The following is a 19,821-nucleotide window of genomic DNA, read 5'->3' as shown; positions in this document are numbered from 1 at the left end:
CCGAATAAGAGTAAAGTCCTTATTATGCCTACCAGGCTTAATGTGATCTGGTCCCCGCCCATGTCTCTGCCCTCTCCTTACCCACTATACCCAGCCACCCTGCCCTCTCTGCTATTCCTTGAACTTGTCAGCACACCTTGGTCTCGGGGTCCTTCTGCTTTGGGGAACTCTGCCCCCAGATATCTACTTATGCTCTCTCTTATCTCACTCAGGCCTCTGGCCAAACATCACTTTATCAGGAAGGCCTTCTCTGACTACCATATCTAAAATAGATCCCATCCTACTATCTCCTTGTTCTTCAGAGTACCCACCACCACTGGGCTTTTATTTATATTCATTGTCTATCTCCCTCCACTAATTTTGTTATTCTCAGCTACTTGCCATCCCTGTGAACACTTGTTAAATATTTGCTGACAACAAAAATAAGCCAACTCCATCTTATTAGTTAACCAAAATCTAAAAGTGTAATATGGTTTTCTGTTCTAATAATAATAAATACAGTATTTAGCAACCACAAAACATTAAAAAATTACAAGTAAGAATAATAGACAGCAGTATGCCAGGCCAGTATGCCCGTAAGACTGCCTCCAGAACCAAATGTCCTTCTATAGCAGCCCCAAAAGCACAAAGCCTGTCCTACTGTTCACACATGACCCCTTCAGTGAGAACAGGGGGTCGAACTGACCACCCATTTTCTGGAGATGAACACAGCTGTCTTCTCATCACTCTCCAGCTTTATGGAAAATCCTGGTGATTTATTCATGTTTTAAAACATGAATAAATAAAAGTCCATGAACACAGATTTATCTTTTCACTCACAAACTATTTCTTTCAAAATTAGGAGGTTTTCTGTTGAACTTGTAAAGTGAAATAAGAAATCTTTGTTGTAAACTTTACTCACGAAATAGGTCTTCAGCCTGAGACATTTCTGGAGACAATATATGACTAATGTTTGTTTTCATGTGGAGAAGGAGCAAAGCCTGACAGAAGTTACAGTTCCTATTTTCAAAGAAGACTAAGAAGTCTAGCTCCTTCAAAAAAATAACAAGCTGAAATTTGGCAAAGAAAAACAGAAAGCTATTTCTCAGCCTTTGCTTCAAACATTCGTGTTCCTCTCCTCTGTTATAGGTGATTGCTGCTTCAAGCTGCTAAACTATTCCTTCTCTGGGAGAACAGTACAGCTCCCAAGAAAATGAAGAGCCTGGCTTTGAAGAAAGATCTCCTTGTATCTGAATCCCATCTCCACCAGCTGTGTGTCCTTGGGCAAATCATCTCACTTCTCCTGCCTGTGCTCCTCCTCCAGAAAACTGAGGTAAACTTCACAACAAGACTGGAAGATAAGAGGCTATTAAAGACCATGTGTGTGGAGTGTGGAGCACAGGGTCCAGCACCTAGTAGGTACTCAATAAATGGTAGCTGATATTACTCCCATAAGCAATGATCTACAGAAGCCCATTCAAGCCATCAGCACTTTTAAACACAATATATAAAAACAACTGACTTTTAAAGAACATTTGAAAATACCAAAACTATTACTCAAAAAAAAAAACAACATCTTCTACCAGTACTATGAACCTCCCCCCCAAAAAAGAGGTGTGGAGACAATTTTTCCTCTAACAACTTTGAAATAGTGACCTCTGCTGGCCTGTGGAAAACATGAGCTTTCCAACCTACGCTTTCATGATTGAGCAAGGGTTGAGTTGAGTCAGCCAGACTTGGTCATTGTCCCTGGAACAAAAACCAGGTGTTGTTGCATTACAAGGGACAGAAATCGTCACAGGGGTTACTACGATGTAATTGGGATGTTAACAAAATTAAAGGCTGGCCTTTCCATTTGCTCATCAGCCCAGAAGATTCTTTTTTTTTTTTTCAAACTCCGCTGTCTCCTATTTTTAAAATGTCATAATTGCATGCAAATGTTACAGCTGAAAAACAACACAAGGAGCATTAAAAATCAATCTTCCATGTAAGCCTCAGATTTTCCAGCATGAAGATCCAAAAGCAGAAGTGGTGACAAATGTGTAGAAAACAGAGTGAAAAAGTCAGAATGCATCATTAAGAATATTACAACAAAAGGAGGGGGGAAATCTTTGGGAACACATGTCTAATTCAGCTGGGGTAAACAGCGAGCTACAAAGAAGGCTTTAAAAAACCCTGCAAACCTCTCACAGATATGACCCAGAAATCCAATTAGGAAGCAGTCACAACCCTTTTCTTCAGGCAGAAATATGCTTCATGAAGAGGCTGCTCACGAGCCTATTGGCTGGGATACTTAGACATGAAACACATTCCCACCTCTTAAAGGTGTGAAATAAAACAGAGGTTGCAAACTAGCAGCCATAGGACCATGTAGTTTTGTTTGGCACTTACTGTATTTTTTTTTTTATTAATTAGTTTCCAACACTTTAAACATGGAGATTTCACATCAAAACCCGAATCTCTGCCTTCTTATAAACAAATGGGGAGATCTAGACATACCAAGCAAGAATTCTCCCATAGCAGCAATCAACTAGAGCCAAGCAGCAGCACAATCATCCCTTTAGCCCAGTGGTCAGCAAACTCATTAGTCAACAGAGCCAAATATCAACAGTACAACGACTGAAATTTCTTTTGAGAGCCAAATTTTTTAAACTTAAATTTCTTCTAACGCCACTTCTTCAAAATAGACTCGCCCAGGCCGTGGTATTTTGTGGAAGAGCCACACTCAAGGGGCCAAAGAGCCGCATGTGGCTCGCGAGCCTCAGTTTGCCAACCACTGCTTTAGAGGGACACATGCTCTCTCCCGTTTGCCATGTTCCCCAAAATTCGGCCTCACCCATATCACTTGCCTGGCTTTTGTAAACACTTGCGTTTGAGACCCTGGGTTTCTAACAACCCTAAAGCACTGAACTGAATTCAGTTCAAACAAGTGTCAATCGTGTGCAAGTCACTTTAATAGACACTGGGGATATAAAGACTAAAACATGATCCCTGAACCCAAAGAACTCACAGATCACTGTTCCCAGCAAGTAAACTGGTAATTATACGTTAAGATAAGTGTTTTGAGCCTGGCTGGTGTGGCTCAGTGGTTGAGCATTGGCCCATGAACCAGGAGGTCACAGTTCGATTCCTGTTCAGGGCACATGCCTGGGTTACAGGCTCCATCTACAGTAGGGAGCATGCAGGAAGCAGCTGATTGATGTTTCTCTCTCACTGATGTTTCTAAATCTATCCCTCTCCCTTCCTCTCTCTAAAACCAATAAAATATATTTTTTAAAAGAGATATGCACGCCGAAACCGGTTTGGCTCAGTGGATAGAGCGTCGGCCTGTGGACTGAAGGGTCCCAGGTTCGATTCCGGTCAAGGGCATGTACCTTGGCTGCGGGCACATCCCCAGTAGGAGGTGTGCAGGAGGCAGCTGATTGATGTTTCTCTCTCATCGATGTTTCTAACTCTCTATCCCTCTCCCTTCCTCTCTGTAAAAAATCAATAAAATATATTAAAAAATAAATAAATAAAAGAGATATGCACATTGAAAAGGTATAGAAGGGCCCAGCTGTTGTGGCTCAGTTGGTTGAGCATTGTCCCATGCACCAGGTCACTGGTTCAATTCGCAGTCAGGGCACATGCAGTTTGTTCACTCCTCCCAGGAATTATAGGAGTTTTAGTTGCTCCACATCTTCATCAACACCTGTCACTGTCAGTCATTATTTTTAGCCCTTCTGATGGGTGTATAGTGGTATCTCAGCCTAAATCTGTATTTCCCTAATAATTAATGATGCTGAAAACCTACCTTCTCTTACAAGGCAATTGAATACCTTTCTTTTTAAAGTGCCTGTTCATCTTTTGCCCATGTTTTTTGTTTGTTTGTTTTTTAAATATATTTGTATTGATTCCAGAGAGGAAGGAAGAGGGAGAGAGACAGAAACATCAATGATGAGAGAGAATCCTTGATCGGCTGCCTCTTACTGGGGATCGAATTCGCAACCCGGGCATGTGATCTTGACCAGAATCGAACCTGAGACCCTTCATTCCACAGGCTGATACTCTACCCACTGGGTCAAACCAGCTAGGGCTTGCCCATGTTGTTTTAATGTACTTTGAAGCTATGTTATTAGGTGGATTAACATTAACATTTAGAACTATATCTTTCTCATAAGTTGAATCTTTTACTATTTTGAAGTGCCCCCTCTTTATCTCTAATAAGGTTTTTTGCCTTAAATTATACTTTGTCAAAAAAGAATACAACTATACCAGATTTCTTTTAGGTGTTTGCTTGTTTATCTTTCCTATTCTTTCATTTTCAATATATCAATCCTTATGTTTTACTAGTAGATGTGACTCATTAACAGCAAACAGATGGGGTGTGTTTTTTTTCTTGTTTTTTTTCTATTTTTTTAATTAGGGGAAGGTAAGAGGGAGAGGAAAGGCTTGGGGTGCTCCCCCCAGGAGGGAGAGCTCTCAGATGGGTTTTTATTTTAGTTTGATGAACTTTGTTTAATCTGAACATTTAGTCCATTTATATTTAATGTAATTACTGATATATTTGAATTTAAATATACATCTTATCATGTGCATTTTGTTGTTGTTGTTAATCCTCACCTGAGGATAATTTTCCATTGCTTTTAGAGAGTGAAAGAGGAGGAAGTGTTGGAGGGAGGGAGGAAGGGAGAGAGGGGAGGAAAGAAACATGGATGTGAGAGAGACACGTTAATTGGTTGCCTCCTGTACCTGCCCGACCTCGCTGGGGAACAAAGCTGCAACCCTTGTATTTGTCCTTGGCCAGAAATTGAACGCACAAACTTCGGTGTATGGGCCAATGCTCTAACCATTGACCACACCGGCCAGGGCTAAGTGCATTTTTTTTGTCCTGCCTATTACAGATTTTCCCCCTCCTGCTTCCATTCTTTTATATTTTGTTATTCCAGCCTTTCCCTGTCTCAGCTTGGAACTTTCTTTTAGTAGTTATCCTTAAATTGCAATACACATCTCTGATATACCCAAGTTTATAGTTGACTCTTTTGGTTTGTTTTTTTGTTTTTTTATTGTTGACTCTTATTCTCTTCCCAGACTATGTAAAGACCTTAGAATATTTTAACTCCCAAATACTCTGACTCGTGTACTTTAACTTTCTCTATAGTTAAAATCCCCAGATATTATTGTTTCATAAGTCAATAGTCATATTTTCCTTATTAATTTCCTACTGCTTCTCTAACTACCCTCCCTTCTTCCTGAAAAAAAAAAAAAGCCTTTATAAATTAAGTTCCCTGTAGAGTGACCTCTGTTGATGAAATCTCTCATCTTTTATTTGTCTGAAAATGTTATTTCCCTACCATTTTTGTAGATTTTTTGTTGTTAATCCTCATCTGAGGATATATTTTCTTTTTCCACTGATTTTTGGAGAGAGTGGAGCGGGGGGGGGGGGGGGGGCGGGGGGGCGGGGGAGACAGAGAGAGAGAAGCATTGATGTGAGAGAGACACACCAATTGGTTGCCTCCTGCATGCGCCCCAGGGAAAAAGCCTGCAACGGATGTATATGCTGACGCTCTACCCACTGAGGAAGACCGGCTAGGGCCCGTTTTTGTAGATTAATGTGGGGTATGAAGTTCTAGGCCACTACATTTCTTTCAGCCCTTTGGAATTCCCACTCCACTGTCTTCAGTTGTCTTTGCTGAGAAATTAGCTGTCCAGTTGTTGCTCACTTAAAAGCGGTCTTTCTTCTCCAGCTACTTTTAAGATTGTCTTTAGTTTTTAACACTTTGACTATGATGTACCTCAATGTGCATTTTTATTTATCTGTTTAGGATTCACAGAGCTTTTCCAACCTGTGGCTTAATGCCTCATCAATTTTATTATTTGCTATTAAATATTCAAATTTGCTTCTGCACCATTAGATTTCTATTTCCTGGGAAACTCATACAACTTAACAAAAGGAAGATAAACGATCCAATCAAAAAATGGGCAAAGGACCTAAACAGACACTTTTCAAAAGAGGATATACAAAAGGCCAGGAGACATATGAGAACATGCTCCAAGTCACTAATCATCCGAGAGATGCAAATCAAAACGACAATGAGGACCATCTCACACCTGTCAGAATGGCTATCATCAACAAATCAACAAAAGACAAGTGCTGGCGAGGATGTGGAGAAAAAGGAACCCTTTTGCACTGCTGGTGGGAATGCAGACTGGTGCAGCCACTGTGGAAAACAGTATAGCGTTTCCTCAAAAAATTAAAAATGGAACTGCCATTTGACCCAGTAATACCCTTCAAAGTATATATCCCAAGAAGCTAGAAACACCAATCAGAAAGGATATATGCACCCCTATGTTCATAGCAGCACAATTCACCATAGCTAAGATTTGGAAACAGCCTAAATGCCCATCAGCAGATGAGTGGGTTAGAAAACTGTGGTACATCTACACAATGGAATACTACGCTGTGGTAAAAAAGAAAGAATTCTTACCATTTGCAACAGCATGGATGGAACTGGAGAGTATTATGCTAAGCAAAATAAGCCAGTCAGAGAAAGATAAATATCACATGATCGCACTCATTTGTGGAATATAATGAACAACATAAACTGATGAACAAAAATAGATACAAAGGAGCATCAAACAAACTGTCAATCTACAGTGGGAAGGCAGGGGAGGGTTGCGGGGGGGGGGGGGGGGGAGGGTGCGGTAAGAGATTAACCAAAGGACTTGTTATGCATGCATATAAGGATAACCAATGGACACAGACACTGGGGGTGGGGGGTGAGGGCATGTGCCAGGGGGCAGGGGAGGCCAATGGGGGAAAAAGGAGACATATGTACTACTATTTGTAATACTTTAAACAATAAAAAATAAATAAAAAGTTTTTTTAAGTAAAAATAAAAAATAAAGTGCAAATAGCTTTTTGTAAGCCCCCCTCCAAAAAAAATATAAATCACAATAATTAATCCTCCAGAATAATTTCATTGGTTCCAAAAATAGCCCTTCCTGGAATAAAAATTGTTAATAAATCCTTGCATATGAAAAGGCCCTGCATCTTATAAATCTATACTAATAAAAGGGTAATATGCTACCCATTTATTGTCTGGATGTTCTTTTGGAGAAAGCCATCGTGGCGGGGCCAAGGTAGAGGCGGTTAGGGGCCAAGAGGGGAGTGCAGTTGTGGGTGATCAGGCCAGGATGGGACAGCAGTTGTGGGTGACCAGGCCAGTGTGGGGGAGGCCGTTGGGGGTAATCAGGCCAGCGGTGGGGGGGCAGTTGGGGGTGAGCAGGCCAGCAGGGGGGACCAGTTGGGGGCAAGCAGGCTGGCGGGGTGGCAGTTGGGGGCAAGTAGGCCAGCAGGCAGAGTGGTTAGGGGCAATCAGACAGGCAGGCAGGTGAGCGACTAGGAGCCAGCAGTCCCGGATTGCGAGAGAGATGTCCGACTGCCAGTTTAGGCCTGATCCACAGGGATTGGGCCTAAACTGGCAGTCAGACATCCCCCGAGAGGTCCCAAATTGGAGAGGGTGCAGGCCGGGCTGAGGGACACCCCCCCCCCCGACCCATACATGAATTTCGTGCACCGGGCCACTAGTCTGTACATATAAAAGGCTAAGTTTGTCTGACCATATGGCCAGTACATATGACATGCACTGGCAATTTAAAAATAAACATTGACTCGCACATGCACAATACATATAACGCTCTCACTGGCACCAATTGCACACGGGTGTTTCAATCTGTCATTGTTAATCATGAATTTGGTTGACGCTTCTATTATAGAAATAGGGTGAATAGCAATATTAAAATATTTCTTCTAATTAATTTCCTTTCAATGTGCACAAATCCATGCAACAGGCCACTAGAATTTTATGAACAACAGCAAAAAACAAGATTTCTATTTCCTTCCAGGATTCCAACTAATTACACTTATGAACTTTCTCATTGTATCATCTTGTCTCATGCTGTGTTCTGTGTTTTAATACTTTTTACTTTCTATGCTTTATTCTGGATTTCTTCTGATCTTCCAAGTCATTTTTTTTAGCTGTCTAATCTGTAGCAAATCTATCCATGGACTTCTTAATTTTAGTTATTCTATTTTTGTCCTAGAATTTCCATGGTTCTTTTTCAAAGTAAATATATGCTTTACACACATGTGTGTAGTTTCTACTATGTTTATATAATTTCTAGTTCTCTAATAAATTAGAATTTCATTTTTAATATTATTAAACACTAGAGACCCGGTGCACGAATTTGTGCACGAGTGGGGTCTGGCTGGCCTGCCCCGATTGGGGCCGATTGAGGCCGATCAGGGCCAGCCAGTGGGGGGAGGAAATGCGGGAGGTTGGCTGGCCAGCCCTGCCCCCTATTGGGCTGGTTGGCTGGACACAGTGCATGTCATAGCGACCCGTCATTCTGGTCGCTTGGCTTTATATATATATATATATATATATATATATATATATATATATATATAGATAGATATAGATATAGATATAGATATAGATATAGATATATAGATATATAGATATATAGATATATAGATATAGATAGATAGATAGACTGGTGGCCCGGTGCACGAAATTCGTGCACATTAAAAGGGGATTTAGAGGAAATAATTTAATATTGCTATTTGCCCTTTCTCTATAATAGAAGTATCAGAGATGAAAGAAAATTAGTAAAATGTATACGAAAACCTTCCTCCTGTCAGAGTCTGGGGCGCACCACGGGACCCAGAGTCAAGTCCCCACCCACCCACATGCACCACAAAATCACGTGAGACCCAGACCCAGCCATGCCCCCCCATTGGGCTAGATCCAGACCCGGCCAGTCCTACCCTTATCAAGCCCCGCCGGGCAGGGGATGTAGCCTCAGGTCCCCTGGCCCAGCGCCAGGATGGGGGGCATGGCCTGAGATCCCCCAGCCCAGACCAGGGCAGAGGGCATGGCCTGAGGTCCCCCATCAAGCCCCGCCAGGCAAGAGGGTGCAGCCTCAGGTCCCCCATCAAGCCCCACTGGGCAGGGGGCGTGGTCTGAGTTCCCCCAACCCAGCACTGGGGGTGCACCTTGAGGTCCCCCGTCAAACCCCTCTAGGTGGGGAGCACAGCCTGAGGTCCCCTGTCAAGCCCACCAGGCAGGGGGGCGCAGTCTCAGGTCCCCTGGCTGGGTCCTGGGGCAGGGGATGCAGCCTGAGGTCCCCCAGCCTGGTGCCAGGGTGGGGGGCGCGGCCTTAAGTTCCCTGTCAAGCCCCACCTAGTGGGGGGCGAGGCCTTGATGACCCCTGTCCTGGCACAGGGGTGGGGGGAGCAGCCTGAGGTCCCCTAGCCCAGCACCAGATGGGAAGCGCACCTTGAGGTCCCCTGTCAAGCCCTGCCGGGTGTGGGGCATGGCCTGAGGTCCCCTGTCAAGCCCTGCCAGGTGGGGGACATGGCCTGAGGTCCTCTGTCAAGCCCCATGGGGGCGGGGGAGGGCATAGCCTCAGGTCCCTGCTGATTGCTCATTAAGGCTCCTTATGGGAACTTGGCCTCAGCTGTGGGTGCAGCCATCTTTGTGATGGAATGATGGTCAATTAGCATATTCCCTCTTTATTAGATAGGATAGTAATGGTAATTATTTTTAAATCTGATAACCCTAATATCTGGAATCCCTATGCTCTCCTTGTTGTCATTCATGTTGTCTTGCCTCTTCCTGTGCCTGATTATTTTTGTGTGCAGGCATTGTATTTGGAAATTTGGTTGTAGAAATAATTGAGGCCCACGGTGTTGTTTTTCTCCAGAGAGGATATATGATAGCTTCTCTCAGGATCTAGAAACACTGGCAAACAGAGATTACCGCAATTCCATTTAATGAGAATTCTAACTCAACTACAGTCATGCAATCTGTTTCCTCTTCATCCTTCCTTCTAGGGTGCAGCCCTCTTGGATTCCAACTCAAAGCAAGGAGATTTATCAATCCCTCTTTGCAGGCTCTAAAACTCAAATTTTTGTTCCCTTTCTTGAGAGGCTCTGGGAATTGCCCCTACTCTCCACTTTCTCCTGACCAACAAAGGTAAGCTCTCAGAAGCCACGTTGATACTGCATGATCTTGTTCCTGAAGCCTAATTAGACCCTTGGATTCTTGATCCATTTGGGCTCATTTCTTCCAATCAAAAAATTAGTTGGCATTCAGAAAGTTGTTCAGTCTCTATTATAATAACCTCAGGAGCTAGAAAGCAGATGCAAAGAGTGGTGGAAAGCCAGTAGACAGAACTAAAGCATTGATGCACAAAGAAGCGGAGAAGAACCATTTAGATATCCGGAGGGCTTTCCAGATTCTTCATGAGGTCCAGAAGCAAATCTGTACTTGTGCTCACCATGACTTTCCTGTGCCCTTAGGGTAAACTTGCCTTTTATGCTCAAGCTAAACTGAGGTGGGATTGTGTCCTTGCAACTAATAATCATAATATAGTTAGGGAAGGACTATTTATTCAAGCTATAAAACAGTTTTTAATAAACTGGAAGATAAAAAGGATAAGCCAATCAATAGTCAACATATCTTCAAAAGACTATCAAAGAAAAAGGTCTGTGATTTAGAGGTCACCTTCCAATGTGTCTCTGCCAGAGGCATCCCATAGGTCTTCCAGAACTACTTTGCCACCAGGACCACTTGCAGGGCACACTCAACAGTGTCTGGTATGATGTGTGTGTGCAAGGAGAAGAACACTGGAGGGCAAGGTAGAGTCATACAGACCCTGCAAAGTAATGCAAGTGACAACACAGGCTAAGCACCAGGACATTGAAGAAGATGCACTTAGTGGAGGTTAGGAACAGAACAGATGCTCAATCAACAATGAAACAGCAATAGCAAAACACATCCATTTTGTAAATGAGTAGAAAATAGTTATGTGCAAAACAAGGTTGCCTCCACTTACTTTAGCCACACAAGGTGGTGAGCTCTTTGAGGACAATGTCTGACTTCATACCATCAGAGCCCATCACAAAGCCTGGTATACAGCACTTCTCAGCATTTCTGCCTTGCCTCCAGGATCTAACCGTATTCTTCAAGCTTTCTACCTTATGGCAAGTGATAGTTCATATGCTTCAGACACTCATCTGAGAGACCCCATAGAAAATCCAACAGAGCAATGGTTCCCAAAGTGTGCCCTTCTGACTAGCAGCATCACCTAAATGCTTGTTAGAAATGCAAGTTCTTGGGCCCCAACCCAGATTTACAAATCAGAAACTCTGAAGGTAGGGCCCAGTGTTTTAAGCTTCCCAAGTGATTCTGATGCATGGTAAATTTGGTAACTCCTGATCTATAATAAACCATTCTCACAGTGTGATTCTGGTCAGCAGCTTGCTAAGACTAGCTGGATTGTTAACTGATAAATTAAAGCCATCTTTGTTATAAGCTACTTGGCTTTAAAGAAAGATGACTGAGTTGGGAGAGCAAAAGAGGGATTTCAGGGCTTTAGTATAGCACCTCAACTACCTTGAGGTGAAGTTCAGACTAATTTAAGTAAAGTTGACAGACATAACTGTTAGCCTGAGGAAATATGATCCGTTCAGAAACACTATTCTGGCAAGGAAAGAAACCTCTATTAAAAGATGGCTTTCAGCACCTGCCTCTTTTGTTTAGTTTTAGAAGAAAGGAAGCCAAGACAATGAAGAAAAGAGACTTAAAATTCAGGCTCCTTTTCAGCAATAACGTGGTTTTTTTTAATAATAATTAAAAATTTATAAATAATAATAAAATTCATGCTCCTTAGAGTTATCATTAAATACTGATCACCCACCAAATTAGTCTGGTTAAGGACAAAGGCAGATTTCTCAAGAAGTTAAACCTTTTCAGGTTTTATAAGCAACAACAGTGGAGATGTAAATGAAATGGCCAAGGAAACACACACCAGAAATTAAATAATTGACCCTGTATATACACATTTCAATTAATAGTCCCATTTTTTAATGTAAATTTATTTTTCTACCCAATTCAAAGTCAGTGATATACAAAAGTATATAAACAGATTACCATATTTACAGGAATACATACAAAACAATTACCAAGAAACAAATCCAGCAAAGTAACAAACTGAAGCTTATCCATGTCCACTGAATGGTACGATGTTTATTCTAGGACAGTTCTGCGGTTCTCTGGGAAAGAGTTTTGTGGATTTATATCTTCCATAAGCGTCAAGCAAACATTACAAGAGCTGAAAGAATCATGTTTTATACCGACAGTCAGAGAAAAGCTTTTAAAGAACTCTAAGCTTCAGGCCAATGTTAAAGCACCAGTGGGCTCATAACCAAGCTGTGACTTCATCAAAGGAAACGCTTCTCTCCTCTTGTACACAGGAGGAGCCAGAGGAGCTTTTTAATAACAGGTGATTGAGCCACACCCTACCCCACAGATGGTATGGAGATTATCGACACACAAAGGGGAAAAGGAACTGACTCCCTTACCAACTAAATACAATCCAGATTTGGGGGGAGTTTCCAGACCCCACCAAGCAAACTTTATGTGACCCATATTTTGTACAAAGCACATTCTTTCTAGAGAGAAAACAGGAATGAATACCTCAAAAATTTTTACATTGCTCATCAAATACACCTTTGCCCAAAGTATTTGGCAAAAATCTAAACTTAGCCAGACATTTTATCTAATAGTTTAAAGGAATCATCCCATCATCAGTCTCAGGAATCAAATGGGTTAAATACAACAATTCTTTAATGGAAGCAGAAGGTTAGAGTCCTTTTCTCCCAAAATGCCTCAGCCTAGGGAAGCACAGAGAATGGAATATAAAAAGTTCAATGGCTTTAAAACATAAAACTCAACAGTTCTCAGCCAACCTAGCCACAATTTTCTGGCCATCTGTAAGTAACTACCACTTTCAAAATTCAACTTTCACATTCAAAAGGGATCAACTCCTCTTCAGGGGTGAAAAGAAAAAGCAATGGCAATAGCCTAAATCCTTCACACACCTGACAACTGGGGAACTGTCTCATAAAGACACCTTAAAGGTCAGTAGGATTCATTTATAATTTGGCATGTGCTGGCTGAAGGGGCAACAAATAGAGGGAATAAAGATATAGTACATCAAGTAATCAGACAAATTGTAGACATATATGCCATGTTAATGAAGACGCATATACAATACTGTGTTGACTAAAGAAAAAATTTTGGGACACTAGAGGAGAAAGACAATAGAAAAAAAAATTACAAGGAAGCATTTCAGTCCAAAGCTAGTCCAGTGGATATCTACTAGTAGGATTTCTAATCTTTCATCTCCAAATAAAATTACCTCGCTCACTTTTGGTACATACAACATGCTCCCAAGTAATCCCTCTGACGTCTTGGTCTCACTTGCTATTTGATGACTAAGTTGTTTCTGGCTGTAAAGATTTTCCTAATATATTTTAATTAGCCAGTTAACACAGGGAAGACTGCTCTCTCTGAGGCCAAAAAAGCTTCACAAAATAATTTCATCTAATGAAGATAAAGAGTGGTAAAAAGAGGGAAAGTTTCCTGGATTTTCTTGCAAAATTTTTCTCTCACTTGAAAAACTCTACAATCACTTAATGTTCTGTTCCAGAAAAAGAAAGTAAAACTAGTTGGGAAAACAGTCATACACTTAATTGTTTACTAGCATGATATAACACAAATTCATAGATGACAGTCGATTGTCTTTTAAAAACCAAATGTGAATGTTTAATCTTGTAACTTAAGAACTGAATTTTTCCACATTCCTTTATATAGAGTTAGCATCTGTAAATTGAGACTTTTTTTTGGACAATCATGCAAATTTAATTTGTCTCTGGAAACAAAAACAGAACCTAACAGATTGACAAAATATGTCCTTTAGACAACATATTTTCTGTGAACTTTTCTCCAATGTTACCATTTTAATCCTTTAGTAAACAGAAACAACTCTAAAAAAGTTTATGTATTTCAAGTTTACAAGAGTTAAACTCTCAGAATGACTAGGAAGGAAGACTGGGTCAAGTCAACCTATTTTACCTTCTGAACTGGCTCTACTCCTCTCAAAAGTAAATTCTAAAAAATTTCTAATTATTATTAAGCTTATATAAGCTGGAGACATTTCTACTGCCGTAGATGCATCTGTGAAACTGAATAAAGATTTTATTATACCACACACACAACAAGCAACTGGTACAGAAAAGACCGTTTTTAGTTATTCTGTTGAGAATTTCTTTCCATGATTTCTCCCATTAAAGTATAGTTTTCAAAGCAACCACCACGACAAAGGAAGCATCTAATTAGTCCATTTTCTTCTGATCCAAGAATGCTGAACATTTACTGTCCCATCTGTAGTTGTATCAGCAGTGTAATGAACACAGTTTATATTACTTAACTATTCTTTGAACTCCAAGAACTGTTGAAGTCTTTTCTGATGTTCTGCAGATGCTTGCACAGCACTAAATGAAACATAAATTCAAAGCATAAGCTTTATTTTACATTAAGCATATTAAGTGAACCACAGAGCACAGAGTCAATATTTTTCAAAACAATTAAAAACGAAGAGAAATCTTCACTTATTTAGTACTTCTGAAAAAGTTGGATGAAAACTCTCCTTAATCTAATGAGGAGGGCTTGCATTCAGTAATGGCATGCTTCCACCTTTTAAAAGACCAAAGCAAATTAAGACTGACAAGTGAAGGCATCGATTTTAACCTGCTCTGCTATGGAACCTGCTGTGCTGAGTTCCAAGCCTTACAGATTTTCTGGATTTTATTATTTTATTTAAACCAGATTCCAACATTATCTTTGAGTTGTGGAGTATTTGAATTGCCTTTAATATAAAATCCTTTAAACTAAAATGTTTGGTTAAAACATAATAGACTCCACTAATCGTTTTCAAAGGTAACAGCTTTGGTTTAGATTTACTCTTCGCTTTGAAAATAAATTCTGTCTTGGATGAGGAAATTGAGTTCTCTCCCAACCTTCGCCCCCACAAAAATACATTACCTTGACAAAAGTAGGGCAAATATACTGAAACTAGTATAAACTTCCAGGCAAAAAGTGAATACAATGAAAGATTCTGGTTTTCTAGATGTTTAATAGTAATATATCACAACTCAAGAATAGAATTCCAGTAATTGAAGGTCACCACTTTTAAAAGTGCCAAAGAATCTTGCTATAACAATTTTGCTACACATCATTCTAAAAGTTCTCATACATACACATCTCTGCTTTCTTAAACCATGTTGCTACTTCTAATAGAACTATTTCAAGTATTTTTGTGCAAATTCCCACCTAAGTGCTAGTGAGGCTGTCATCTCCAACTCAGTGGCTCTGAACTCTCTCAAACACCAAGTCTGCAGCTCTTTTCATTAATCTTCTCTCTGCGAGCAGGCACTGCACTCATTCCTACTACTGTTAGTACTCCCAACTCTAATACCTGTCTCTTCTCCTCAAATTTTAACATGTTATAAGCTAGAAAACCAGTAAATCAAATTTAAACCTGGTTCTCAGAGGTGGAGCTGTGGAAAATGATTAAATTAGGTATTATACAGTAATAACAGATTTCCCAGCAACATATAATGTACAAGTGTGGGCTTTATATATGTATGATCCCATTGAATATCTATTAGCAACAAGTGGAACAAAGTGGGATGAATAACATAACCCTTTCATGGGAGGGTAACTGTAGCAGAAAAGGTTCAAAGGTTAGAGGAGACAGCACAACTTACTGGTTAAGATTATAGACACTATAGATAGAACTCGGAAGTCAGAAAGTTTGGAGTCTGAATTCTGGCTCTGCAACTTACTTACCTGCAAAATCTTGAGCAAGTTACTTAAATCATTAGGTAACTTGCCCACAGCCACAGATAGTCAATGATAACCAGACATAAATCTAAGTATTTTTACTCTACACTTTTTCCACCATAACATTCTGTCCTATATTTGCACAAAATAGTCTCTACTGACCTCATCAATTTTAATGCACATATAAAATCTGGCTCTTCTCAGAGAAAAGAAACTGAGGCAGAGTTTCATTCTCCTAATTTTTTATCAGTCATCTATTTCCCTTTCTTTTCCAAGAAATCTCTATTTTCCCCTTCTTCCTGTTTTTGCACTATCATCTATTTCATTCTCTACATTCGTTGGGTGTTTTCTGAGAGTATTCTGCATGGCAATTTACATCTCAGGGGCAGTCTAATGGTGTACACAGAAAGAAAGTTGGAATTTTTTAAAATATATTTTTATTGATTTCAGAGAGGAAGGGAGAGGGAGAGAGAAAAACAACAATGATTTGATAAAATCATTGATTGGCTGCCCCCTGCATACCCCCTACTGGGGATTAAGCCCGCAACCCCGGCATGTGCCCTTGACCAGAATTGAACCTGGGACCCTTCAGTCCACAGGCCAATGCTAGGGCTATTATTTATTTTTTTAATTGATTTCAGAGAGAAAGGGAGGAGGAGAGAGCTAGAAACATCAATGATGAGACTCATTGGCTGCCTCCTCAACGTCCCCCACCGGGGATGGAGCTGGCAACCCCGGCATGTGCCCTTAACCGGAATCAAACCCGGGATCCTTCAGTCTGCAGGATGACGTTCTATCCACTGAGCCAAACCGGCTAGGGCAGAAGGTCGAATTTTAAAAGTAAGAAAGATCTGATTTCAGGTTCATGTTCTAACACTCACTGGATTGTGCTACTAAGCAAGTTCTTAAGTTTTTTGAGCCTCCGTTTCCATATCTGTACAATTTATGATAATCTCTACACCTCACAGGCTCTTTGAGAAGAGTAAATGAAAAAAATATATACATTTTAAGTACTAAGTGTATTACCTAGGACAGCACTGTCCAGCAGAACTTTCGGCAGTGATGAATATGTTTTGTATCAAAGCTACCCAATACAGTAGCCTAGTACTAGCTACTACTGAGAACTTGAAATAAGACCAGTATGACTGAAAAACTGGAATCTAAATTTTATTTAACTTTAATTAATTTATATAACCATACATGGCTATCATATTGGAGATCAGATGTAGAAGGTACTCAATAATAGATTTTGTTTCTTTTTAAATAAATCTTAAGAATAGAGGATTATCTACAGCTCTTTTGTACTCCCACTCAAAACCAATGTGTTCCATAAAACCTGCTATTGTCGCTGCCTAGTTTTATGGAAGTGAAACAAAACATACTACTGCTTCGCCTTAGCTGGTTTGCCTCAGTAGATAGAGTGTCGGCCTGCAGACTGAAAGGTCCCAGGTTCAATTTCGGTCAAAGGCACAAGCTCGGGTTGTGGGCTTGATCCCCAGCGTGGGGCGTGCAGGAGGCAGCTGGTCAATGATTCTCTCTCATCACTGATGTTTCTATCTCTCTCTCCCTTTCCCTTCCTCTCTGAAATCAATAAAAATGTATTTTAAAAAAATAAAAATATTAACATCTTAAAAAAAAATACTGTTTCTAATAAGGAAGCCCTAAACTATTAACTGATTGCATACAGAAAACACAGAGTAATTTCTCTTGTCTTCCACAGTTCATTTATGACTATGAGAAAACATAGTTTAGTCAGTGAATTAGTATCCCTTCTCCTGCCTAGTTAAATTATTTCATAAGAAAGCAATAAACATCAATGAAACTAACTATAAACAGGCTTGGCATTTGTGGTTTTCTTTCTGGCTCCGTGTCTGAAGGTGTGATCTGTCACTGTTTTTCCAGCATGATTCACAAAGCACCAAGGACTCATTTATGGAATACTCTGCTCACCCCAAGTCTTAGTTTGCTGACCAAGATGCAATAACAGAATTATTTTTTTTGCCTTTTTTTCCTCCCTGAAGGATGTTTTCCTGATGTAAAAAAAACAGTATGTAATTATACTTGCTGCTTTTATAACTTTCTATTCCCTTTTTGTCCATTTGAAAGAAGGCACCAAAGCTTATATGATAGGCCAAATTTTAAAATGTAAAGTCTAAATCCCAATTCCCAGTAGAAATCACAAAGGTCCCAAAAAAACACTTTCGATGTGCGAGCCTTTATAAACTTCATACCTATTTCTCAAGAAAACTCTTGAAAATGGACTACCATCAGGGATCAAAACAGGTAAACTTACTTCAGATGTTCACCAAATGTAGTAGTTATTCGATAGATGGCAGTTTTTAGTGATGCTCTAAATGCGAATCTTAATGTTTTATAGGAAGTGTCCACAAGGGTTCCTGAAATCCGAGGTGGTTTACTGGAAGCATGAGGAAGCTTGAAGTACTTGTCAACTGCCTAGATCAAAGAAAGAAAACACATTACAGCAGCCTACCAAGGTCAACTGAGTCCAAAGGATTAAGGAGACTATTTCAGATAGATAGACAGATACATACTATATTTATTTTGGATCACAAACTGTTTGAAAAACAACGCAGTAGAGGTTCAGCCACTCCAGTAAGTTACCTGGAAAAAAGTCCTTTCCTCTTAAAAACAAAAAAAAAGCTATACTTCACAACCCCTTGGGAAAAAATGACCTTTCCTCTAAAGAAAAAAAAAAAAAAAAAGAAAGAAAGCTGTACTTCACAACACCCTTGAAAATGCAAAGCTGGGAAGTGAAACACAGATATCTGACTCTGCTTACTAGTATGTGTGTCGGTTAGAGTCCTTTATTAAAATAACTTAGCAAAAAAAAAAAACGGCCAAAACTTCATACTTTACATAAATAAAAGTTATTTACTAAACTATATTATCTTCCTTTATAATTATAGATTATAATTATAGATGATAAAGCATCTATGAATAATAGGTGAGGAGAGAGAGAATTCAAAAGTGAACAGATCTGCCCTGGCCGGCGGGGCTCAATGGTTCAAGTATCAGCCTGTGCACCAAAGGGTCGCAGGTGGGATTCACAGTCAAGGGCATGTATGTGGATTGCAGGTTTGATCCCTGGTTTCGAGAGGCAACCAATTGATGTGTCTCTCTCACATCAATGTCTCTATCTCTCCCCATCCCTTTCACTCTCTTTAAAAATCAATGGAAAAAATATCCTTGGGTGAGGATTAACAAAAAAGTAAAACAGATTTTACTTATAGTTGACAGAATAAGTAATTTAAGTATATCTTTACAGGCCAAAGGTAAATAATATCATTTTAAAATGATATAACTAGCCCGACCAATGTGGCTCAGTGATTGTGTTGACCTATGAACCAAGAGGTCTTGGTTTGATTCCTGATCAGGGCACATGCCCAGTTTGTGGGCTCAATCCCCAGTGGGGACATGCAGGAGACAGCCAATTGATTATTCTCTCTCATCACTGATGTTTCTCTTCCTTTCTCCCTCTCTGAAATCAATAAAAATATTTTTTTAAATGATATAACTACATTAAGAGATGACAGAAGTCCTGACTGGTTTGGCTCAGTGGATAAAGTGTCAGCCTGCAGACTCAAGGGTCCCAGGTTCGATTACAGTCAAGGGCATGTACCTTGGTTGCGGGCACATACCCAGTAGGGAGTGTGCAGGAGGCAGCTGATCGATGTTTCTCTCATCGATGTTTCTAACTATCCTTCTCCCTTCCTCTCTGTAAAAAATCAATAAAATATATTTTTTAAAAAAGAGATGACAGAAGTGAAAATAGAGAAGTGTATTAATTTGTTACAGCAAGATTATGTCTAAAGTGACAAGAAATAATAGTATAACCCTATGACTAATAATGGATATAACCACCAAAATAAACCAAATTATGATGATTTCTGCCATGTTTTTAATTTCAAGAGCTTTTTTATGTCATGTAGGTGATTTTTTAAATTTTAGCATCCTATTTTTATGTCAAGAATATAATATCCTTATTTCTGAGGGTTTTAATGATTTTTGTTCTTTTGCTTGTTAGTTTCTTCCACACTTTTCCCCCTTTGTGTTTTTTGTTCTTTATCTTCTGCATTAGAGACCT

The 19,821-nt window shown here is 39.9% G+C and overlaps 1 protein-coding gene across 1 annotated transcript in view; it reads right to left on the bottom strand.

The window, feature by feature from the left end:
* Window positions 1-11,867: 11,867 nt before the first annotated feature.
* The window catches only part of NDC1 (NDC1 transmembrane nucleoporin), a 61,583-nt gene continuing 53,629 nt past the window's right edge, over window positions 11,868-19,821 (bottom strand). Inside the window, exons 17-18 of the mRNA XM_080655940.1 lie at window positions 18,010-18,170; window positions 11,868-14,365 (exon numbers count right to left, since the gene is read on the bottom strand). Of these exons, the coding sequence (XP_080512066.1) occupies window positions 14,302-14,365; window positions 18,010-18,170 (225 nt within the window). The 3' untranslated portion in view covers window positions 11,868-14,301. The remainder of the gene's footprint in view (window positions 14,366-18,009; window positions 18,171-19,821) is intronic.

This window comes from Plecotus auritus (assembly GCF_963455305.1).
Source record: "Plecotus auritus genome assembly, chromosome: 2".
NCBI classification, from domain to species: Eukaryota; Metazoa; Chordata; class Mammalia; order Chiroptera; family Vespertilionidae; genus Plecotus; species Plecotus auritus.
Note: the sequence above shows the minus strand (reverse complement) of the source record. Positions and strands in the feature narration are given on the sequence as shown.